At 40.1% G+C, this 24705-nt stretch overlaps 3 protein-coding genes and 1 non-coding gene across 4 annotated transcripts; 1 reads left to right on the top strand and 3 right to left on the bottom strand.

The window, feature by feature from the left end:
* Window positions 1–891: 891 nt before the first annotated feature.
* Window positions 892–13104, bottom strand: pgk1 (phosphoglycerate kinase 1). Its single transcript, XM_085470855.1, has 11 exons — window positions 12923–13104; window positions 10137–10187; window positions 9640–9795; window positions 9259–9403; window positions 6467–6570; window positions 6193–6312; window positions 4430–4544; window positions 2748–2927; window positions 2489–2666; window positions 1698–1796; window positions 892–1597 (listed from the first exon to the last, which is right to left on the bottom strand). The coding sequence occupies exons 1-11, from the start codon at window positions 12985–12987 to the stop codon at window positions 1557–1559; spliced, it is 1254 nt and encodes a 417-aa protein (XP_085326981.1). The 5' UTR covers window positions 12988–13104; the 3' UTR covers window positions 892–1556.
* Window positions 13105–15175: 2071 nt separating this feature from the next.
* Window positions 15176–17062, bottom strand: cox7b (cytochrome c oxidase subunit 7B). The gene is made up of 3 exons (XM_085470854.1): window positions 16947–17062; window positions 15909–16024; window positions 15176–15395 (listed from the first exon to the last, which is right to left on the bottom strand). Exons 1-3 carry the CDS (start codon window positions 16981–16983, stop codon window positions 15318–15320), a joined length of 231 nt encoding a protein of 76 aa, XP_085326980.1. The 5' UTR covers window positions 16984–17062; the 3' UTR covers window positions 15176–15317.
* A 492-nt stretch (window positions 17063–17554) lies between these two features.
* Window positions 17555–17665, top strand: trnal-caa (transfer RNA leucine (anticodon CAA)). Its single transcript has 2 exons — window positions 17555–17592; window positions 17620–17665. It is a non-coding gene; the product is annotated as a tRNA-Leu (tRNA).
* Window positions 17666–19165: 1500 nt separating this feature from the next.
* Window positions 19166–24075, bottom strand: pgrmc1 (progesterone receptor membrane component 1). Its single transcript, XM_085470853.1, has 3 exons — window positions 23659–24075; window positions 21786–21941; window positions 19166–21080 (listed from the first exon to the last, which is right to left on the bottom strand). Exons 1-3 carry the CDS (start codon window positions 23951–23953, stop codon window positions 20986–20988), a joined length of 546 nt encoding a protein of 181 aa, XP_085326979.1. The 5' UTR covers window positions 23954–24075; the 3' UTR covers window positions 19166–20985.
* Between the last annotated feature and the right edge of the window lie 630 nt (window positions 24076–24705).

The following is a 24705-nucleotide window of genomic DNA, read 5'->3' as shown; positions in this document are numbered from 1 at the left end:
TTAACTTCCGAGTCAACGGCTTCTTAGTCCTCGGTGGGTTCAGGCTCTGTGTCAGATTAGCTGATTATAAAGTCATAAATTCAGGCTCATGCATCATCTCACACAGTTATTCTTAAATTTGAAAACAAAAATAAGAAGCCTCTAAAGTGGCTCTTTGATTAAATAAAAGAAAACATGACTATGGGTCAAACACAATAGTACAGGATTGTGGCTCTCAAACCTCCAGCCCAACCACATGGGAGCATCACCTGTTCACTGTGATGCACAACATCCAATCAAAATTACATCATAAAGAGACATTTGTTGTCAATCCTGGTACGACTTGTTTGATCCAGAATTTGAGCCCCTATTACTCTCATGATAGTTTGTATGCAGACTCAAGTCTACTATTTATGGTTAATAAGGGTAACCTTTAAAAGTCATGAGCTACTCATAATATAGGTAGACCAGCAGAAGACCACAAAAATGTGTCTCACCATCAGGATTTGAACCCTGACACTGAAGTCAGGCATGCCACTGAGATTTGGAGACATTATGAAGGATCAACACTAAATACAGAGACTCTTTGCATACATTTTATCAATAGAAGTCCATGCAAGTTTGAATGCTTATATTTGAGCTTTACTAGATAATGGAAACATGGAAAACAAAACAATAATAGCTCTGCTAACTTATTCAGTTTTAAAAGTTCACAAAATATTTTAATTTTTCACCCCGTTTTTTTTTTTTTTTTTTTTAACCTTTGTTCACCAAAAAGTTAAATAACTTTGTTTCCTTTCCTGGTAGTGCAGATAACCCAGAATAAGCTTTATCGCGTCATCAGTTTCACCAGTAAATGGCTGCATTTCTATGACAGTAACACCTTCAAAGGAGGAGTCGTTCACAGCAGAGTTTTTAACACAGAGACAGTTTTATTAGCCTGAACAGATCAGCCGAGACATCTGTCTGAAGCCGCTCGAAACCAGCAACCACCACAGAGGACAGACGACCAGAGCAAACATTAGTGCCAACAGACAAAATGTAACACACCAAGTTACCATTTCTCTCATACATTTTAATATATATATACTTTGCATGTATATACACTCAGGGTGGTGCAGTGACGTTCCCAGGGAGGCAAAAGTGACGCAGCAAAACATTTACACACACGAGCCACTGAGGAAGTTTACAGTGAAGCAGACGTTGCTGTTTGAACCCAGATTCAGTCATTGCAGAGGCCGTTTGTGTTTCAGCAGAAAGAAACGACTTCCACCTCGATGAGGTTGATCTTTTTTGTCCTAACCGTTAAGTAAAGGCTCCTACTTTCAGCAGAGTGGCTTTGAGAAGCATGTCGAAGTAAGGCAGGGCGCTCTACTCAGTAATGACAGCAGGTGTGAGGTAACGTTTTCCTCCTCTGAGTCACAACTTCAAAAACAAAGACTGAACATGAAACGGCTGCAGGGTAAAGATGGGATGTGTCTTATTTCACTTCTGGGGATGTTCTGGGAGTAAACAGGAGTCTGGCTGTGTAGCTAACCACCTCTCGTACACACACTCGCTCTCCAGTTGATGAAGGTTTAAGCGTTACTCAGGGCGTCCACACCTGGCAGGACTTTACCTGAGGACACAAAGAGCAGATGCTCAGTCAGGCTCAACATGTTAAAAACAGTGTTTTCTATTCTGTGAGTGAACATGGGGCAGCTTCTCCCATCACACACCCTCCAGCAGCTCCAGGCTGGCTCCGCCTCCCGTGCTGACATGGCTAACTTTGTCTTCTGTGTTCCACTTGGCGCAGCAAGTAGCGGTGTCACCCCCACCTGAACAAACACACGTGAACGATTTAAAGGTACAAAAACACCATTAAATTATACTTTTACTTGCTCTTTGTGCACATTCCACACATTTATGTTTTTTTTTTTTTTTTTTTTTTTCACCCAATCAAACAGCCTCATCATTTAATCTCGCTGTAAACCCCCTCATAACATTTACGATCACTGAATGTTATTAAGAAGGTGACATGGCTGCAGTAAAACCATCATAAATGACTCATTTTTGGACTAACTGCACATGTGGTGCTACTGTTTGTACAGCAAACAAACCAGATGTAAGAACGCACCTCATTATGAAAGATCTGCTTTTATCTGACAGTTTAAAAGGTGCAGAGAGACAGGAAACAAAGCTTTTCTCCTCAGCTTTGCATACTCAAACATTTTGTTTATTACGATTTGTCAGTAGTAAAAGAACAAGATCTAAAAAAATATAAATATGGAACTGAACCTGAATGATTAAAAAAAAAAAAAAGAAAAAAAAAAGTCCGAACTGTAAAGCTGCACTATAAGTAAACGTAATGTTCTTGAATGCAGCACGAGTCCCTGTGTGTCTCCAGTAAACACTTGTGTCCCATAAACCAGACTACAAATAAATCACAGTAAAATCTCCTTGTGATGAGCGAGGGATGAAACTGAGTGAAACTAAGGAACACGCTCCCCATTCGTCTCCTCTTTCTTACCGATGATTGTGATGCAGCCAGATTTGGTCACCTCGACCACTTTGTCCATCAGGTTCTTCGTCCCTTTAGCGAAGTTGTCCCACTCGAACACACCGACCGGACCGTTCCACACGATCTGCTTGGCCCTGCCGACCGCCTCTGCGTTGGCCTTAGAGCTCTCGGGTCCACAGTCCAGACCCTGCAGAGGAGGAAAGAATGCTTAACCTTTTTTCATAGTCCATTAAGTAGTTTTAATTTAAAATAACTTGTCCTTTCTCACCATCCAGCCGGCGGGGATGCCAGCAGCAACTGTTGCAGTACCGGTGGCGGCATGTTCGTCGAACTTGTCAGCAGTGACGAAGTCGACGGGCAGCGTGATCTTGACTTTGTTCTTCTCAGCTTTGGCCATCAGGTCTTTGACGATGCCGGCGCCCTCCTCGTCATACAGGGAGGTACCGATCTGACAGGAGCAGGAGGACGGGAGAAAAGATTTGTGACTTACATGAAACCAGCAAAGACACAATTAAAAACAAGTAAATCTGAGGAACTATATACGAAGAGTATTCAGAATGGGGACACATTGAACACTTTTGAACATCCTAAGTTTTGCATCTAAAACTTTATATTCAGCTATACATTTTAAGATTTACCGTAAACTTCCATGACTATTACTTTAAAAAATAAATTAATATACAGCCCTCTGAAATCTGATGTTTCTTTATGATACAGACAGGACTGCAAGAAGAAAAAACATTTACTCAAATCTGCAGACATTTATCACTGCATGATTCATATTTTGGGTTTTCTTCTATACGAGTCTCAAAGAGGTTTTGTGTTCAAGTCCTACTTAATGTTTGGAAGTTGCACCGAAGCTACCCCACGAGATGAAAACTGTCGAGTTAAGCTGATGCTGAAACTTATTTTACTTCACACCCTTCATGTGTTGAGCAAGTTTGTGTCATTTCTAGTGGAGACGCTCAGTGCCATTTAAAGGGAAGTGACAACAGCTTTCTGATATCTTGCAGCCTCAGATGGATCAAGATCATTTAGGAATGTACACAACACAACATTTACCGCTCAAACAGGAACAGTAGGAGGATGCCCGTTTCACAGGGCAGATTTGCCCATTGTGGTGCAAAATAACCTCACCTTTTTGTAGTTTCCAAGTATACTAAATCTAAAAAGTTATGCAATGTCACAAATGACTGGGATAAGAATTTTATAGCTGCACCTGTAACTGTTTGCATTGAGGCACAAATCACAATAAGTAACGGCCTGTCATTTTTAAGAGCTCCAGCTTCTTTCACCTCACACCCACTCTGTCTTCATACCTCTGCTCTTGCCTCATAGTTCAACTGTGAGCTTAGTGAGATTAGGAATCTTTTTGCCCAGGCAGGCAGCAACTTATCACTATTATTGGGTTTGTGGTAGCTATTCATTTCATAAACTGGGCAAATAAAACCAGGAGGAGGAAACTGAATAAAATCTGCTTGTCAAGAAGTCAAATTTAGGTCACAATCGTGACTTTCGGTCTCTGCAGTGATGCAAACAAAACTGTTTCACAAGACCGTTTCGTCACTACAAAAGTCCAAGTGTGAGCTCCATTAGAAGGAGAAATTTTATTTTATTAATCTACCTGAGGCTGAACACTGAGGTTAAAACATGAATACTCATGGAAAACTAAGAAACATATCCACTCAAGACTCAAAAAGCATCACTGTTTTAACTTAATAGTGTGTTGTATGCGATTTGTTTTTTTTAACCGAGTCGTCTTTTTTGGGAAGTTCATCCAGCACAAGGGGAGCAAGTGTAAATGCAAACTATGTACAGCTAAACAATGAGCTGAAGCTCAAAGCTTTCTGAGGCACAGAGCAGGCGACCTCCATCAGGTGAAGTCATTTGAGCCACCATTTTTAACGGTTTGATTTTCGAATTGCTTTGGTGACGCATCCTCCTCCTCACCTCCATGTTGTTGAGGACTTTGAGGAAGGTGAAAGCCATGCCACCCCCGATGATCATCTCATCAACCTTATCCAACATGTTGTTGATCAGCTGGATCTTATCTTTCACCTTTGCTCTAAAACAGAGAAAACACGTCAGGACAGACAAACAGTGACAATCCTGAAATTCACTCATCTGTACATACAGGAGCTAAAAACTGGTTTATTTTATTAGTTAAGATGTCATAGCCAAATTTTATCCTTAGATTTTCTCTCTTTATCAAAACTGCACAGTCTTTCGCCGCAGGGCATCTGGTGAACCCACTGCCTCCTAATGCAAAGTTCTGTGAGTCAATAATTCAATTAAGTCTTTGATTATATAAGATTAGGCATTTCAAGCAAAAATATTCACTGGCTCTCTGTGAGGGCCTCCTCCTCTTCCTTTATGCTTTAAGGGTTTCATGTAGGCTTCGTGACAGCTGCTGTAGTCTTTGGCTTTGAATGAAACTCTTCTTTGTAAAAGTAGCATCTAGTTACACTGAGACAAACTTTAGTAATTCAAAGTCTTTTAGCAGTGCATTATTTCTCCATTATTGTTAAATATTGGCTCATGGAGCTGCTTAGATATTATATTGTATTGCATCCCACCACACAGAACAGTGCAGGAAAACCATTAATGACAAGAAATGGTTGAATAATCTGGTTTTTTGTTGTTGTTTTTTTATTCCAATATTCGAACACAACCTTCTGTCATTATACCAAACCCTTATCAATAGATCTGCACTGTTATTACATTTCAACTGTAGTTATTAAAAAGAATTATGTCAGTGAAATCAGAAAGCGAAGCTGCTAATCGATTTATCTGCACCTCTGTACCATTAACCTCACCGCTGATGACTTTGAGCTGCAGAAAAGTCTGCAGTCTCCTATTGCAGGTGTAATGTTGTAAGTCAGGGGTTTAACAACAGCAGTCGACGCAGATCATTTACACACTAATGGTCAGCATCCTCACAGAGGAGCTGATTGGCTGCAGCAGTCGACGCCGACTGCCAGCAATTGTTGCACAATGTACTCTGGCATGTTGCCACATCTGGCTGGCAGCAGACCAAGCAAGTTAAGGGTTATGAAACCACGGCAGGACAGAGGTACAAAGCTACAGGAAACAGTGCCACAGTCTCACTAAAACTGTTGATCAAGTCATTATTCCTGAGAAGCAGCTCTTATTCTCACTGTATAGAAGCAATTTCTATACAATTAAATAGAAATACATTCTAATGGTTACCTTATACAAGACTTTGACACGATTAGCAACTGTTAGAAAATAAAGTTGTTTATTTTGGAAGTCCTCACTTAATGATGGAAACTGTAGTTTTACTTCTGTGCACAGAAGGTTAATGGGCAGTTTTCTTTCTGAGCATAATTTGCAGACACATGATAAAAGGTTTAAAACATACATAAAATTTTGCTTGTTGACCACCAAATATTTGTGACCATAAATCAGGGGTTAGAGTATAAATCAAAATCAACTTAAATCTTAATCCTGGATCTGCCTGCTCACTGAGCCTTGAATAAAGCAGTGCACAGTGACACCACAGACAATATAATGAGCTTTTCCTCTATTCCTGGCTGGACACCCTGTGACCCTTCCTAAAGAACTGAGCAGAAGAAAATAATGTCTAAAGTGGACACAAATCAGAACTAGTGACCATGCTCTGCGTAGTTTTTTTTTTTATATTGTCCAGCCAACATTTTAAAAATTCATCTGTTAAAAAGAGATGTTCTCACCCTCCGAGGATAGCCAGGAAGGGCCTCTGAGGTTTTTCCAGAGCCATGGCGAAGTAGTCGAGCTCCTTCTTCATGAGGAAACCAGCTGCCTTCTGAGACAGATTCACTCCCACCATGGAGCTAACAGCGACAAGGATGAAGAAGTTACAAACTACTGAATTATACCATTTAATTAAACTAATCGAATTGAAACTTCTCAAAGACCATCTGCTTTGAGACCGCAGATTTCACCTAGTGATCATCACTGTATCCACCTGACCTGCGTGGCGCTCACCTGTGGGCTCTGTGAGCCGTCCCAAAGGCATCGTTGACGTAAACGTCTCCCAGTTTGGACAGAGACGCTCTGAAGAAATCAATCTGCTCCTGGGTTGCCTTCGTCTGGAAAGACAAGAGAAGACAAACACCATTTGTTAAGGCTGCAAAGTGCAAAAGCAAGAGTTCATTTTACTTCAACAAGACTGTTGGCCTAAATTCAGGGACTCGTTTAAGTCCTGTGAACTGATGCTGCATGTCTCATCATCCTGATCTCAAAGCAGTTTTTCCTTGTTTCAGCTCCAATCCAGTTCCACTGTCCACATACAAATAAAAGCTAATCTACCTGCCACCAATGAGCAGAGGGCAACACCTACATACCCAAATATCTTCAAGCTCAACTCCGTTTTGTGTCCAGGTATAATCGGACTGCTGTCAATATGAACTCAGTTTATCCATCAGGATTCAGTCAGTACATTGTGGGTCAGGTTTCTGATGCACTTTAACAGGGAAAGGTCACAACTGTGAGACTGTAGGCAGAGTAAAGGTCAAGAGAGCTCTTTAGAGGTCGACCAAATGCCAGGGAGCCCAGGTCACTTCTTTCCAAGGGACAGGTTTCAGGCTTTAAACTTTTACCCCCCTCCAAAGAGTATGAGCTTCAGAAACCAACAGAAGTTAGCAATTTTTGTAAAATAATTGAATAGCTGCAGATTAGTTTTCCATTACTTGACCAGACTAACTACTTGCTTCAGGCCAAAAAATAAACTGGGTAAAACTAAATATGGATCTTCCCCCATAGTTCGACACAGTGATGCTTTTAATAGCCAGACCTCCAAGCTGAAATAACCCTGATGAACTTCTGTGAAAGTTCATCAGTGAAATGTCACAGCTACAGAAAACACTTTACAGTTTCACAGGCCGAGTCCTCCTCCTGGCGACAAACCGATCCTTGTGTAAAAAGCAGTGGAGCGCCCATTTAAGTGAGAAAGTGAGACCATTTCATGTTTTTATAATGAGCTAAAAATAAAGAGACCGTGGTGTATACACTACAGTGGTACAGTAGAAACCAACCAGCATACCAACGAGGCCTCACAGGACAGGAAAAGCCCACAGACCTTCAAGATAAATGTCAACAGGTCAAAAGTGGTGCTCGGCCACGGCTCAGACCGATGCTCATTTCAGACAGCGTCTGTCTGCGAGTTTGAATATGCTACATTATTTATGCCTCAGCATAAAGGAGGAGATTAGGGAGTGCGACCAGGCATTCTCTAACCAGACTATTTATCCCAGAGATGGGAAATTGCTCCTACAGCAGCCTTACTAAACCACACCATAAATGGCTTATGAGTAGACGAATATGAATCTCAATAAAAACACAAATGACCAAATTTATCTTAAATAGGTAAATGAAAGCCTATTATTGTGTGTGTTGCATCATTAGGGCTTTTTAGAAAAGCTGGTTTTAGAAAAGTTTAGTCACATTTTCACAGTTAGTTTATCCTACGAACATAGTGCGGTTAACAGTGTGCTACAAAACAGTCTCTGCACCAGCACTGTGATGTCAGATGGTGATGCAGCAATTTCAGGAGAAGCTGCAGCTGGAGTGACTGAGTCTTCCTCCATGTGACCGAGCATAAAGAAAATCTGCTGAACCGACAAGGTGTTGGCCATTTTTCTGCTTCACTTTGCATCTTTTTAGGTCTTATTGAAAGTGTGTAAAATATAGAACACACTTTTTTTAAACTATAAAAAGACACCTTTGTCTGAGGCCTGGGTCATATTTTCAAATACAATTTTGCCTTCCAGTGATTCATCCATCCATCCATCCATTCGCTTCCGCTTATCCTTTTCAGGGTCGCGGGGGGCGCTGGAGCCTATCCCAGCTGTCATAGGACGAAAGGCGGGGTACACCCTGGACAGGTCGCCAGTCTGTCGCAGGGCTAACACACAGGGACAGACAACCATTCACACTCACATTCACTCGCACATTCACACCTAGTGACAATTTGGATTATCCAATTAACCTATCCCCACAAGCTGCATGTCTTTGGACGGTGGGAGGAAGCCGGAGTACCCGGAGGGAACCCACGCAAACACGGGGAGAACATGCAAACTCCACACAGAAAGACCCCGGCCTGATGGTGGAATTGAACTCAGGACCTTCTTGCTGTGAGGCAACAGTGCTAACCACCGTGCCACCGTGCTGCCCAATTCCAGTGATTATGTTGACAAAATGATTGGGCCACATTCCCTTTCGCACTGACGCTCTCATTCTCTGTGTCTTTTGTGCTCAAAAATTCAACTGCAGCATGTTCGTGGATAGAGCCTGGTCTGTCCTCCGTGTACGGCTTGGTTGCCAAATAACAACTTGCTCAGTTACATTTGTGATGCAGCAAATTGCCATGTGATGCAAATAGAGAAAAACCAATTTGGCCAAACTACATTATTTCAATCTCTGAAAAATTCACTTCAGTGTGTTGTGAGAGGTTAATGTTCAACTTCTTTTAGATGGAGGCAAAAAGAAAAAAGTAGAGGACTGGAAGTAAAGAGACAAACTGTAGGACTACATGCAAGTTCTGAAAATAACAGGAACTTGATTGCAGCTGTAAGTTATCGTGCTCTTCTTCACACCGATGGCAGTTCAGAGACTAAATATTCAATTTTCTAATATGACTGTAGTCTTAGATGACAGACCAATATTCTGTCTTTAGGAAAACTGACACACACAAAAAAACAAAACAAAAACTGAAGCCCAAACCACACATAACGCTGCCGAGTCTAACCACTGTTAACACTCAAACCTCAGAAGCTCACCTTGTTCCCAGAGGGGTCCTTCCCTTTGCCCTCCTCGGCAACGTGGAAGCGGAGGTTCTCCAGCAGGATGACGGATCCAGAGGTGGGGTCAGCACAGGCAGCTTCCACCTTAGGGCCCACACAGTCCTTCAGGAAGGTGACATCCCTACAGTCACAGAATTAGTGAGTGTGATTATGATTGGTTCTTAGAGCAGATCTTCTCTTCTTTAGTGTATAGATAGACAGATATATACATTTTAAACGAAACAAATCTGCCTTTGCTAGAAGCAACCAAAAATAGCGTTAATATCTTTCTTACTAATACCAGAATATTTCAACCATAACAAGGACACCACCTCTGCCCTTGTTAACAAACACCACTTATTCAGGCTATCATCTCACCTCCCTAGGAGGGTCTTGAGCTCTGCGGCGACGGGCTCCAGGGAGTATTTCTCAGGCATGGCGTTTCCGTCAGGACGGCCCAGGTGACTCATCAGCACCACAGACTTGGCTCCATGATCCAGGCAGTGCTGGATGCTGGGGACGGCTGCCTTGATCCTGAAGGCACCACACAAGTGAACAGGAGTGTTTAGAAAAAAAGAATCAAGTCACACTTACTCAAACTTAATATTAATGTTCTTGCTTTTAGGAATGTTACATTCTTCCCTTTTCTGTTAAAAGACTACAGTTACGTTTGTCAAAAATCAAGGCCAGTGAGATCTTGACATCGATGTATGGAGTTTTAACAGAATTAAAGCATGCTAGGAAACTACATATTTTTTCAGTTTTCATTTCCGAGGAAGGCTCTCAGCAAATCTAAATCTGCTACTCCTCTTCTAGAAATCCCAGCTGCTTAACACATAACAGACTGAAAAGATTCAGAATAAGATAGATGCTACCTCTGGTTGTTTGTGATCGCCTTGTCCTTCATTGGAACGTTGAAGTCGACTCTGAAAGAGAAGAAACATTTCACATCAGAAAATAAAACCAGGATGCTACAAAGTGCTACAAAATTTTAGGGAATTTGGCAAGACTTTAAGACAGGGGTGTGGAACTCTAGGCCTCAAGGGCCAGTGTTCTGCAGGTTTTAAATATCACCCTGGGTCAATACACCTGAATCAAATGATTACTTCAAGACATATTGAGTGGGTAATTTAGTCATTTCAATCAGCTGGGTTGGATCAAGGACACATCTAAAACCTGCAGGACACCGGCCCTAGAGGCCTGGCGTTCCCCCACCCCTGCTTTAAGACTATACCCCTTACCCATTTGTTAGAAACCAGATGTAACTGGCAGCTGAGACAGGAGGTCTTGATTTAAATCTTGCACCATTTTTAGCTCAGTGTTTGGTCCCTTCTCCTTCCTCTATTGACTCCTGGAGTCAGCTATACACAGCTCGAGTCCCCTGATGCCAAGCAGTCAATACCATTAGCTGAGAAGCTTTCCTCTAAAATGACTTTTAGCACGCTTTATTTTTATTTCCTATGTAGAGAGGAACATACGTTTTAACCTTCAAGGTTTTAACCTTGAATCCCCCCAAAAATCATCAGGACAGTAATAAAATTTTTTTTACTCATGCATGAAATTGGTCGACTTTGTTTTGTTTTTAAAGGTGGGGAAAAAAAAAAGCCCATTTTGAGCCAGGAACTGAAACAGTTTTCCTTTTCATAGATGCACACTGGCAGCTTAGAGTACACGCCGTGTCCCTCGTACTCCAGCCGGTTACATAACTGCCTCTCCTTTCCCTCCCTCTGGGGAACTGATGCTCTGAGATGTGATCAGCCTGCACGCACTCTGTACCTGCAGTCATTGTTACAGCAATCCACTGTCTTAGTCTGAAAGCCATCAGTCAGCAATTCAGAGGCTCAACAGTAGGATCTTGTTCACAGGTGCCACTCATCCAAAAGCTGTGATAGTTTTCCGCTCTACTTCTGTAAATTTCTGCATTTCCCCCCCTGTTGCTCTTGAATGCAGATCTTTATACGGTTTATAGCACAGTGGACTCTAAAGCTCTTTTAGCTGCTTTACAACTAGAAATAAGCTCAATGAAGGAGTTAACAGCAGCTCAGCAGCTGATTTTCATGGGAATTTTCAGTCACTTAATAAAGACATCAAGTAAAACTTTAAACCTTTTTTTTAATGCTGTAAAGTTTGGTACATTAACATGTGAGGGTATTTCTCACTTTTGTACAGAGCCCCAAAAAGCACTAGTGTGTTTGACTCTCCATTTTTGCCTTCATCTTTCTGTTCGCTGGAATTTTGCAACCCTAAAACTGACATGTTTCATGCTGCTGCAGCAGGAGCCTACATGACAGAGGAAGCCAGCTGCAAGTCTCTGCTGAACACATTTCAATTCTGTCAGCCACTTCAGGTCTCTATAGCAACATAGAGCCCTTTCCCCTTTTCAATAAAGAGCCCCTCCCCCTTTTAAATTCAGGGCCAGCCTTGTTCAGTAAGGAAACACCGATTCACTGCCTCCATCTGAATCTGGGGGAAAAAAACCCACCACCACCATGTGTCATGCCACGACAGGCCCTGGGTGTGATCTGACGTAACCCATTGTCTAACTGTCTTAGACCGGCACAACATTCGCTCACATAACTCAACATGTGGTGAATTTTGACCTTTTAACACTCAGCAATACGGGTGAACCTTGTTCTAAGCCACCTGGTGTTGCATCACCAAACTGAGCGAACCAGCATGGCCCTCTGACATTTTCACACATGGTGTCAGTTTCAAAAGTGCCTTCAAGATCACTGGAGGGGGCTGCAGAAATATAAAGTGAATGACTGCCAAATTAGACTAATATAAATTTGACTTCAGTTTTGTCCAGTTAGGATGCAGGGCATCTTTTCTGCTAGAGAGATTTCACTGGATGATGGGAATAATAATAAAATAAAACAAACAAATTGGACTGAATTGCCAGTGACCTAATCATTACCTGTTAAAGTGGATCAGTCGGCTGATTAATAAAGTCAGAGTCTTGTTTGATTCAGTTTTCAAGCAATTAAAGTGTTTCTTTGGCTCAACCTTCATATCCCAGCTCAAAAATCACTCAACTTTTTTGGGTTGTTTTGGGCCTCCTAAACTACTGAGAATGGATGTCAAAATGTGAATCTGGATATTTGCGATAGCTATTTTTTGCCGATTATCATTAACTATGAAATGAATAATCCCTTTCATAGATAACGCCAACAATTGCTAGTTTTCCCTCTATATATATATGAAATAGTTCCTGGTGCTGTCTGAATCATCACCTTTAAAATCTCCTTTGAGGCCTAAGCTGAAATCTGAAGACTTCAATAACATTCATCATCAATTTTCAGGTTTTTAAACTGACAAACTCATTATTATTAGAGGGATGCTGGTGTATTTTACAGGACTGACTCGGATGCCAGTGGTTCCATCCATCCATGCAGCATCTCCGCACAGGCACGTAACATGAAAGGAAAACGTGACAACCGACTAGTTCACTTCCTGTCGTCTGCCCGTCGGACTAAACCGACTCAGACACCATTTAGCCATCACTTTAATGCCCTCACATCACTGTGTGTGAGCACCAAACAGTCTGCCACCGCAGGAAGAACAAACACGACATTTTGGAGAAGCTCATCAATAATCTCATTTCCGATTAGCCGCTACGGTGCCAGCAGAAGCTAACTGCCAGGCGATAATTAACGCTCACCTCATAACGACCCGCTTCCCCTTGACGTCCACCTTGTCCAGGGTGAGTTTGTTAGACAGAGACATTTTGCTGAGTTTAGCTGCTTCTTTCGTGCACCTTCCTTTGCTGGATCTCCTCCGCCTCCTTCGGCTGTTGGTTAGCTACCGAATGACAGCGGTGACCTTAACGCAGCGGAGGAACACCACCGGGCAGGGCAAATCGCACACCCGCCGCTGCTGATTGGCTAATGCATTAGGAGAGCTTCCACGCTGATTGGATCGGTTTGCTGTTTATCTTCTGATGCTTCCTGATTACTGCATCAGCTGAACTTAGTGGATGTCATTCAACCCCCCTCCCCTCCTGCATACTTTAGAAGATATAGCAAAGGCCAGGGACGGATCTACAGTCATGGCATTGGGTGGCATGTGCCGCCATATAATAGTCTTTTGTCACCCCAGTCAGTCAGTCATCTGCAAAACTAGGGTGGCACTAAGGGGGACAAGAAATTATTTTAGGGTTCCACATGCCACCCTATGCCACCCCTGTAGATCGGCCCCTGACTATATGCTCTTTTTAAATTTTATTGATAGCCACTAAAACCATAATTATGATTAAAATAAACTATATATACTGATGCTTTTTTTCCTGAATACTGTCATCACGTTTAGTGCAGGAAAAAAATGGTAAAAACGTCATTTTCAAATGACAGCACAAAAAAAGGAAAAGAATGCTACCACGAAAAATGTACTGTGTCGACCAATAAAAAAATGATATGGCAGCACATGAGGTTTGTGTGACTAATGCGAGAGAGAGAGCGAGTTTTGAAATGTGAGAGATTTGTGAAGTTTAGCATTTTGTGGTGTAGTTAGTGTGTAGCATTGTCTAGTATAGTCAGTGTGTAGTGTAGTCATTGTTTGGTTTTGTGTGTTAAAAAAATTAGGGTACTATTGAATGTCAAAGTAGGCAATGCTGTCTCTAAGTGGAAAAAAGGAGGAGCAATACACCTCCCATTGTTAGACCTGCAGGTTTTAGGCCTGTGGTGTTCTCATGTAATGTAACAAACCTCATGTTACAATTTTATTTTTTCTATTAAAAAAAGAGTGTGATGCTTGAGTTAGATTTGTGTGTTAGACTATATTTAAATGAAATGTGTATACTTTGATGTATTTTAACCATATATAATACATATTACAGAAAGTAACAGCTGCATATGTGTAAAAAAAAAAACTAAGGACATTTCTCTAGATCTACCCCTGGCAAAAGCATCAAGGATATTATTTTTGCAAAAATAAGCACATGAAGGAAAAATATAATTAGGTTAATAATAAGGAAAGTAATATCTGTAAGGTAAAAACTGTCAATACCGATTAATACTTTTGAATAAATGAATGAAATTCATAATACATTTTAAAAACATACCAGTAACTAAAACTTAAGAAATCTTTTAACAGATTATTTAGATTCAGGGATAGCTTCTTTCCCAGAGCTATCACCGTAGTAAATAAGCACAAAAACAATTGAACCTATTCCATACCGTCACTGTCATTATATTATGCTGCTATTCATACTGTCATTATATTAATGCTGCCATCCTGTATATATTGTACATACTATTGTTTGAGTACTTACGATTGTTTTTTTTGTACTTTTTATATTTTACATTTATATTTATTATTGAAACTTGCACCAAGGGAGTGGCACTCCAATTTCGTTGTACTCTGTACAATGACAATAAAGGCTATTCTATTCTATTATTGTATACACATCCTTGGATGAATATATTTGATGTACTGAGTACATTAGTTAGAAAATGTGTCACCACTTTGCAAAGGTCCCAAAAGAGATAGCATCATGCTCTGGGGCTGGTACAGTGGTACTGGTACATTGAACACAAATGGATGGAATAATGAAGGATGACCTCCAAATTCTTCAACTTCATCTCAAGTCAACTACATGGGTTGGTACCAGTGAGTGTACTAAAAATCTGACTACATTGGTATTCAAAGCTTTCCAGGTTATTTTTGTTTTTCAGGCCTGTATTTCTCATGTAACAGTATTTCTCATGATCACACAAACCTTGTAATTTTAGATTACCATATTGCTCCCTTCAAATGTCTTAAGCCTCTGTTAAAAAGCCTAATAAAAACACACGGCAGGTAGTAAAATCTGTATTATTTAAATGTTTTAATGCCCTTCAGCAACTCACTTTTCCTCAGTTCAAAACAGTTCTGTCTGATATCAAGCCAACTAATAACTTTATTCAAACAGATGGAGTCAGTAGAATCACACTTAATTTATTTGGACAAAGAAACATGTTGGAATAAACAAGAGCATTTGCTGTCTGAACACGCAGATATTTTATTCATCTGTACAAACAGAAGGGTTGGATGGAAGGTAGCTCTGTCATGGCACCTCTTCACTCCTCTCTCCACGGTTTGGGCTGGATCTTCCCGACAGGTGACAGATTCCAGGTGATGCCAGTCGAAGTTAGCACCTGAAGCAAGAGAAGTCAAATTTATTTTTTCAGAATTGCCTGGTGAAAATGAGAAAACAGACAAGTTTGGAAATATGAAACCAATTTTTAAAAAACTGAAAAATTTGCATATCAGTGGAAAATGCGAATGTGAAGTATCAAACTTTGTTTTTAATTACTTTTTACTTTTGCCATTTAATAAAAACACCAATACAGAAAACATGGTTATTCTGTAGAATTTCATTTTGAAACAAACGTCTCAATACAGTAGGGAGTCTATATTCAGTCCCCAAAACCTTGGCAATTGCTTTATTTAAATCATTTATTCTGTTTTAAACTGAATTAAACCAAAGTATAGTTTTAACAAATGTGATCTCAGTATCGACCAAACTAACCGCAATGTTTTTTGTTATCTTTAAAAATAGATTATTCCTCCTCCCCCCACACCAAACATCCAACCACACTGACTATATTATCAATGTTAAGGTCTGTTCAGGTCATGCTCATAACTAAATGTGATGCGATCAAACTTACGTATCCCCACACGGCTGTGCAGAAGATGGCTCCACTGACCAACACACCGGCACCGTACTTTGAGTGGAAATTCTGGGGGAGGTTGGATCCATGCCTCACCTGCCGCATGGCCTGGCCTACATGACAAGAAGAAACAGTCCTCATGTTAATGACTGAGCTGTCAGAATGAAAAGAGATGATATACAGAAACTACTGAAAACAATCAATTAATTAAAAAAAAAAAAAAAAAAAAAAAAAAAAAAAGGAACAAAATCAATCAGTAACAAACTAATGATAAAAACAAAACAAATCTAAACAAACATCTTTTTGTTTAATTTTTTTACTTCATCTTATTATTGATGTATATGTAGAGGTATTCATGGAGCGCTTCTATTTTCTATGTGTTTTTGTGTATTTTTACAGTTGTCCCCTTTCATAACATACACAGTAACTCATTTTTAAAGTGGGGTTTAAAGAAACCAATACATGCTTAAAATAAGCACGTACATTCTGCTCTCCTGTAATAAATAGTATTTGTGAGTACAATTCGCTGTATTAAATGTTAAGCTCAATACTTCCACAATCAATTTCGCTTTCTGCTAGCCTCTTTTAGAAGGGCAAGTCAAGAGATTTACTAATCTTATTTGCCCTTGCAGTATCGCACTCTCACATCAGACGGGTACATTCGCGTACTTTCAAAAATGAATAAATACTCGATAAAGAAATGAGCATTGCAAGTGTGTTAGCCTGTCATGTCTTCGAGTTACGCAGGTCAGAGGGTCGGACAACGACATGTTTATTGAATAAGGAGCACTTTAAAACGACTACCTAATAATGACTCTCACGTACGGGATATAACTCTGGTTATTAAATTAATCGGGAAAACAGCTTTTTAAGATTTCCTCCTTCAGTGGTGCTAAGGTTAGCCTGTCTGCATGCTGACTGCGGTCACCGGCCCATCAAACTGTCATTCTCCAGGTCAACTAGTATTAAACAGCACACCGATCTAAAAACGCAACCATTTAGGGCGAGTTTATATGAAAATAACTGCTTTCTTACCGCTAATGTTCACTGCAGCTTTACCAAACCGGTACATGTTGCCTAGCCTGATGTCTTCAGATACCCTTGAAGCACGGAAGTGTAATATGGCCGCCGCACGTAGACAAAGCGGAAGTTATGCTGCGTTCATGTTCAATAGTAAAATAGTCCCCGCCAATGTACTTGAGTAAGTCATTCAACCTTCCATAAAAAGGCTCTGGTCTCCGCTAGCAAACGAGCTGTTCTCGTGACGATGTTTTTCAATTTTCACATCAACCTACTATATTAAAACCTGTGGAATTAATGCTGATGCTTAGTTATGTCAAATTAAACGGATATCCGCTAAAGATAATATAAATGACTTCATATTTATCCCACTCTTCTCTATTCCCTGAACGGAGCATCATCACGAGTCTTAAAACGAGCATGCGCAGATAAAGTCTTAACATTAAAAGTGAATACAGAAGATAAATACGCACTTTAAGCTGAGATAAAGTTGTAAAATACGCTCACATAACTGGCAGTTGCTTTTGTTAAGAAATATAACGACATATATTACAATCGAATCAAATCATAGGCTACACAGTGTTAGGGTTAAGACCCCTACTAACAACATCGTTGAGCACCGTGTCAGGATGGCCGAGTGGTCTAAGGCGCCAGACTCAAGGATAATCTCCTTCCGCAGAGACGGGACTTCTGGTCTCCGAATGGAGGCGTGGGTTCGAATCCCACTTCTGACACATAACTTTTTTGGTTAAAATCGATGATACAAAATGATTAGGGTAGGCTGAGTAGGTTATTAGTTAATTTCTACAAATTAGTTTAGAACTAATTAACAAGTTTACCAGCTCAAACATTTATGCTAATGTTCTGAGCTTTCTGCACAAGTACTCACTCTGCATTTTGTAGGAATCGTGTGTTTGTCAGGCACAATCCAGGACTTTTTAAAATCAGAGTGCTTTTCAGATGTAAATGAAGTGTAGAAAACTGTTGCAGAAAACACTGATCCACGTAGATTTTCCTGTACAACTATTACAGAGAATGGTCCAGAAACAGAGAAACTACCCAGTGAGTTCTCAGGGTGAAAATATCTTGTTGATGTAAGAGGTCAGATGAGAATAGCCAGGCTCCTATGAGCTGATAGGAAGGTAACAGAAACTCAAATTCAAATTCAAAGTGTTTATTGTCAGTACAGAAGAAATAGCATTCTCTGTGCAATGACACTCTTCCTTTGCTGTCCATTCACAAATGCCAAGTTAGGTAAGGGGTAAAAGAACAAAAATAAAATTAAATAAAATTAAATAAATAAAAAGATAAAATACGGATAAAAAAATAATAAAAAAGATAAATAATTACAAATAAGTAAGCAAAGAAAAGTGTGGTATGCAGATGTTGATGTCACTCTGTATATTTTATTTTATTTATTTTATTTATTGTTTACTCTATTTAATTTGTAAAATATGTGTACACACACACACACACACATAGAAAAATATTTAGTATACACATCCAGAAATGCATATACTATTATATATTGTACATATATTTATTAGTTTCAGATGTAGCCATTCTTGTATTTTGCACAACTCTGTTGCTTGTGAAGCTCGCACACAAGAATTTCACTCACATGTGCTGTACCAATGTACCTGCACATGTGATGTGACAATAAAGGTGATTTGATTTGATTAGATGGATGTACAAAGGAGCTTAATGTGCAAAGCAACCTGATGTGCAAAATTGCAGTTGAGGTAGGTCAGCTGTTCAGGAGTCTGATAGCAGTGGGGAAAAAGGAGTTGTTGAGTCGGGATGTTCTAGATTTCACACTTCTGAACCTTCATCTCGAGGGCAGTCCATAGCAGTAGTGCTGCTGTTCTTCCTCATGTCCACTATTATCTCCTTTGTCTTATCAGTGTTGAAGGCAAGGTTGTTGTCCTCACACCATGACACGACTCGTTATAACCGCGGTATGCAGAAGAGCATCTCTGAGCACACAACACACTGAAACTTAAACCAGATGGGCTACATCAGGAAAAGACCACACTGGGTGCCACTCCTGTCAGAAGAGCTTGCGTGGATTCGGCAAATAGGAGACTGGAAAAACATCACATGGTCTAATGGGTCTTAATTTGTGCTGAGCCATTCAGATGGTAGGGTCGGAATTGGGCATAAACATAAAGGCATGTAAACATGTTCAATAAAAATCTAAATATAGATATAGAAAGACACAAGACAGTCAAGTCTTCATATTGTAGTTTTTTTATTTAAATCAAAACATCATTTCAGGATTATAACAGTATGACTGTATGATGAATAATATATATACGCATACAAGGAATGTCAACATATTGGATGTTTTGTTTGTTTTAAATGGAAGTTACATAGAAGAAAACATTTTTCTACAGTCAGAAACAACTCCTGAGTTACAAATGAACTCACGTCTAAAGGCTTGAAAACGCTTCAAAGTTTAGCTGTTACGTCCATGACAGCTGATCTGAGGGTTGGTTTTGGTCTCTCTGTCATCATGGATTTAGTGTTAAAATCAAGGTAAACAGAATAAATGGGGGGAAATAATTTCCAAATGTTTGTTCGTTTAAAGGAGCACCACGGTGACCGCACTTACCATTACGCATTTTTTCTAATTCATTTACTGACAAGGTTTTTACATGTCTACTGCTTTTACAGGTCAAAAAGCAAATTGAGAATGAAAAGAGCAGCAAATCCTTTGTCTGGGATGTTGAATCCAGATGCTAAAATGCTTAACTGCTGTTCTGTGGTAAGATCGCAGGAGACAGCAGAGGGAGAGAGAAGATGGCCTTTCCATGCAGAGGAAACACATCAACCTGCACTGTCACAGTAGTATTATAAAGCTACTTTCAGCTGTTCCCTCCTGAAAGATACCCTTAAAGAACCCCAAAGGGATCTGTGTCTCTTCCTGGAGTCAAACCAGGGATCTTTCACTTGTTAATAGTGACTATGGAGACATTGATATAAGATCAATCAAATATGTTAAAGGTTCCCACCAAATCCCCTCAAAATCAGCTCATTTTTGGGACAGATTTAGTGTATTTAATTATGCCATGCAAAATTTGACCTTTATACTTGGAATATTTTTTTCCAGCTACAGGAACTGTTAGGAGTAAGCCGAAGGGTAGGGATAACAGACCTATGGTACATCATCATCCTCTTACAGTTTGAACATGCATGCAGGTACAAATCTTCAGAGATCATCAGTACAACAGGCCTGATGTGAAAGTTAGATGTAGTTTGTAAGGAAAATGTACTTACTCTTATAATTAAAGTGACAATGGACGAGTTTTAGATTTAACTTATCATGTTAGGAACTGCACAATGTAGCGGCTACAGAACAATGACACCAGCAGTGTTTAGACTACCTCCTTTAAGGCCTTGATTTAATGACGCAAGTCTGTGTCAAGGGCAGTGTCTTATTATTGTGATTTATGTCATCTTACAGCAATGGATTTTCTTATCACACAGGCCCAAAGACTCAAATGTACAACTAACCCCTATGAGCCAAAGGTTCAGACATACACTGCTCAGTTTCAGACAGTTTTTTCTACTTTTGGGTCTCTGTGAGGTCACAGAGAGGGGATGTCAGCAATATGGTTATCTCAGGCACAGAACTCTGCCTGGTGTTTCTGATGGGCAGCCAATCATAACCAAAAATCGCTTCCTGAGACCCTACAGCGAAACCTGGCAACCATCAAGATGAGCTGATCACCTTTTTCAGCACCACATAACTACCAGGAGCTCAACAAAACGCTGGGATTGGTTGGTGGATCAGTGTTTGAGAGATTACAGTAACAGCTCTAAACAATTAAAGAACTCTACATTAGAAAGCTGCATTTCTAACCGTTAATGCCTGTAGACGAGATTAATAAAGATAAACTGAATTCAGTCATTGTATACAAGCCGAGATTGGTCCAAAAGTAGTGGTAGATGGTCAGAAGGTGGAGGAGTTTTCCAGCGACCCTATTAGGGTTATCAAATTACCAATATACATTAAGGCATCTTGTTCCCCCTTGTGGTCACGGTTCATGTTTTAGTTCGCCTTCTTGTTTTTTCCTTCCTCGTCATCGGTGTACTCCGTCGGCTCCTCTCCTGGCTTCAGAAGCTTGCCGATGTAGTCGTACTTCACTGAAACGTAGAACAAAAATCTAATTTAAAAAAAGAAAAAGAAAAAAGACCCGAAGGGAAAACAGCCAAGGTCTGCACGTTGCGATCTGCAGCTGTCTCACTTTATTAATGTGACCTCACACCAAGGCCACCTGCGTGAGGTGGCCATGAAACTCATCCAGAGCCGCCTCAAGTTACTCTTTTTCTCATTTTCTTATGAAAATCAAACATTTTATCACTGCAATTTTGTTTAAGCTCATACAAGCAGTGACATTCTCTGATCGCTCTCTCTCTGTGCTTCTGGGCTGTTTCAGGAAAAAGCCCTGAACACATAAATGGCAGAGATGGCCAAAATCTCTTCCTTTTTCACCTGCATGGTTCCAACATGTTTTTGCAAATTTGCACTATGAGCATGATGGGAAACAATCTTAAAGCAATCCAGTTGTAATCTGATATCCTTTTAATCTGATAACAGGCTACTGACAGTGAGGAAAATAAATATTTGTGGCTAAAGGGTAAAGGGAGATAATGGATTAAGAGCTGGCAAATCAAACTGCCCGACATACTTGTTGACTGAAACCCTGGTTGATCTAAGTACAGGCTTTATTTTACTATAAATGCTTAGTAAATTATAAAATACACAAGAATTGTAAAACATTTTTAAATTTTTTTCTGTGGCATTTTTGGACCCTAATAACCTGACAGTGTGCTTTATCTTCCACTCACTGGTGAACTGAGACTCCCAATCAGAAAGGCTCTCCTTTTGCATGGAGTTCAGGTCCGACAGGTCATCGTGTTCATCTTTCAGGCCCTCCTTATCCAGGCAGAAGGTTGCCAGACCTCTGGATGCATCTCTGCCTGCAAACACTCCGTACGGTCCATCTGCAAGGTGAGGAAGACATACGATCAGATGATCGTGCATGGGAAAATATCTTGAATATTTGTCTTTAAACCACAGAGCGCGCTGAGGAAAAATCTGACGTTAAAGAAAGGTTATTTCAAATACAGATAATGATACATTTTCCCCAAAACCCCCCCAAAGATGTGGTTCATATCATTGAGGGTGTTTAAAACTCCTAACGAATGCTGTCTTATCCCAGAGTATACTGAACTAGATGAGTGACCACCTGCCTCAGTTTGGATTTATTTAAAAGATATAACAAAAAGATCAGCATATAGAGTTAATCAGCCTTATTTGCCCCCCCAACAGCAAACAACAGCCAGTCCTAAGGTTTTCCTCGAGAGCTGCCAAAGCTTTTTCAACTTGAGGGCAAATTTTAATATAAGTGATCCAAACTCCTGAAATGAGACAAACCGTGGAATTTAGGCTACAGGGCAGGGTGTGGAATGCACTAAGAAAATCTGCGTGACAGATGACTATCATGTTGTCCAGAGGTTACACGCAACAGAGGTTACATTCTTAGATAAGACAAAACCCGAGAGTGCTCACTCTGTGCCCGTTTCCACAGAAGTGAAAAGTCACAGAGAAAATTGACTGTGTCCAGGAAATCATATCATCCACATCCAGATACTTCCCTAACTAATTTACTTACCTAATTTTTAAATTTTGTGTTTTCACGGCCTCAGACTTTTCTTTAGATTTTTGGCCATTTGCTAAACATATTTTTGGCTTTTATTAATTAAATGGAACTTAAAAAAAACTTGTTAAAGATGACAGTCCTGGTGGTTTTCACTCTTTCATTTCATCCTCTTAGAAAGTGGTTTTCAGAAATGGGAATGTGCAGCTTAAGTGATTTTGTTTGGTTTAAACGTATTGTTGTCCATTTTCTGTAAAGCTATCATCAGAAACAACTGCTATATCTGTGTCCAAAGCGTTGTGTATTGCATTGATGAGACATCAAGTGAAACTGAACCAGGGCTGGGTTGTACTTTTGTGTAATAACAGTTTGTACCATAAGATGGTGCAGTGAGTTTTAGATCAATTCTGCTTAGTCACTACAAAAAAAACATAGTCAAATTAATTCAAAGTAGTCCAAATGTAAAGCTATAAAAAAGAACAATCTAGATAACAGCTATTAAGACATTAACTACATGTTAACAGCACATTCAGACCAATCAGAGAGTCTATCTACTTTGTGTCAAGCTCTGAAGGCACCAATATTTTGACTCCTATATTATGTCCTCCATCCGCACAGTACATACTGTTGTGCTTTTACTATATTACCTGGATGCCCCGGGGCTCATATAAAACCCTGAATGGTCCCCACTGCAGTTTTAAACCCCTAATAGACTGGACTCTTCTATGGACAGAAGAAGCATCGGGTATGTTTTAAACATTGCAGGGATCAAGCCCTTTTTCTAAGGAGAACTCAACGTCTTCATAGACGATCTCTGGCTCCAAGGCCACCGCAGCCCCTCTGTTATGAAACGGGATCTCAGTTAAACAACTAAAGGGGGTGTGGCGCCAGCTCCAAGACACAGAAGTCAACTAAAAGTTGTGCCAAGCAGCAACAGTTTTTTTTTTTTTTGCATTTAGCGATAGTAACTAAACTAAAACCCACGCTAAACTAACTGCCGTTGGTTTTGTTCGTGGCACGAGGACACCACAGTTAGTAACCACTGCACGCGCGAACGTTACCTGGTCCGTAGAACTTCTTCCCTCTGGTCACGTCAAACACTTTTCCGTTGATGGCCATGAGGATCCGCGGGTTCTGCAGCCCATCGTAGGGCTTCAGCTCCGCAAGCGTAAAATCTCTCTTCTTCATTTTGGGCAGTGGTTTGTCCTCCTCGCTGAGCTCCGGTGGTTTGTCCCCGCGGAAGATTTTGTACAAAAGGAAAAAGCAGAGACTGAGCAGGGTCAGATTCAGCGGAGAAGTGAAGATCTCCTGAAAAATTCCACCAGAAGTTAACTCGCTACTCTCTGCTTCGGCCATGTTGTCGTCTCTTTCCCCTGAACAGTGTGTGCTGGGTGGGATTGGTGGAGCCTGACCTCACACTACTCAACGGCTTAGGGCCGAGCCAGCGCTTGTGATCCCTGGACCAATCACAGTTCTCTCTCACCCTTACAGTCCGCTGTTTGGACCAATCAACGTCTTCTAAGTGCCTCCATAGATATCGTACTTTGTCCATGTAACAATCATCTGTGGAGGCCAAAAAAAGTCTAAAAAGCGCCAAAAACAACAAGGACGTTACGGTGCGACATGAAACCACCACTAAAAGAAGATATAAAAGACTACAAACAGTTATGTAATATAACAAACAAATTAAACAAAACAACACATAAAATAAATACAGAGATGCAAATTTATACAAATGCTTCTTAATTCCTTTGTGTTCATTTTGGATGTTTTTGACTGCATCTTGTCTTTTTTGTGTATGTGGTCTTTGTTTTCTTCATTTGGTCCCCGAATTAAATTAATGTCCTTGGTCCTGTGGTGGATATCGTCAATAATTATATTGATAACTTTACACAAAAAACTAACAATAATTCTGTTTTAGAAATGATTAATATGATAAGTCTTTAATTAGTTCCAAAACAGAATAAATACATAATAAATAAGTAAATAAAGATATATTTCTAAAAAAAAGAAAAAAAAAAGAGTAAATGTAAACAAAAACAGGCTTAAAATGTTTAGAAGGTCCCAGCACAACTACATAATGGCTACATATTCCTATTAAAAGAGAT

This window comes from Copadichromis virginalis, linkage group LG10 (genome assembly GCF_057382275.1).
Source record: "Copadichromis virginalis isolate Kocher_CV1m ecotype Utaka linkage group LG10, C_Virginalis_male_GT1.1, whole genome shotgun sequence".
NCBI classification, from domain to species: Eukaryota; Metazoa; Chordata; class Actinopteri; order Cichliformes; family Cichlidae; genus Copadichromis; species Copadichromis virginalis.
This window is presented reverse-complemented; position numbering and strand designations above follow the sequence as displayed.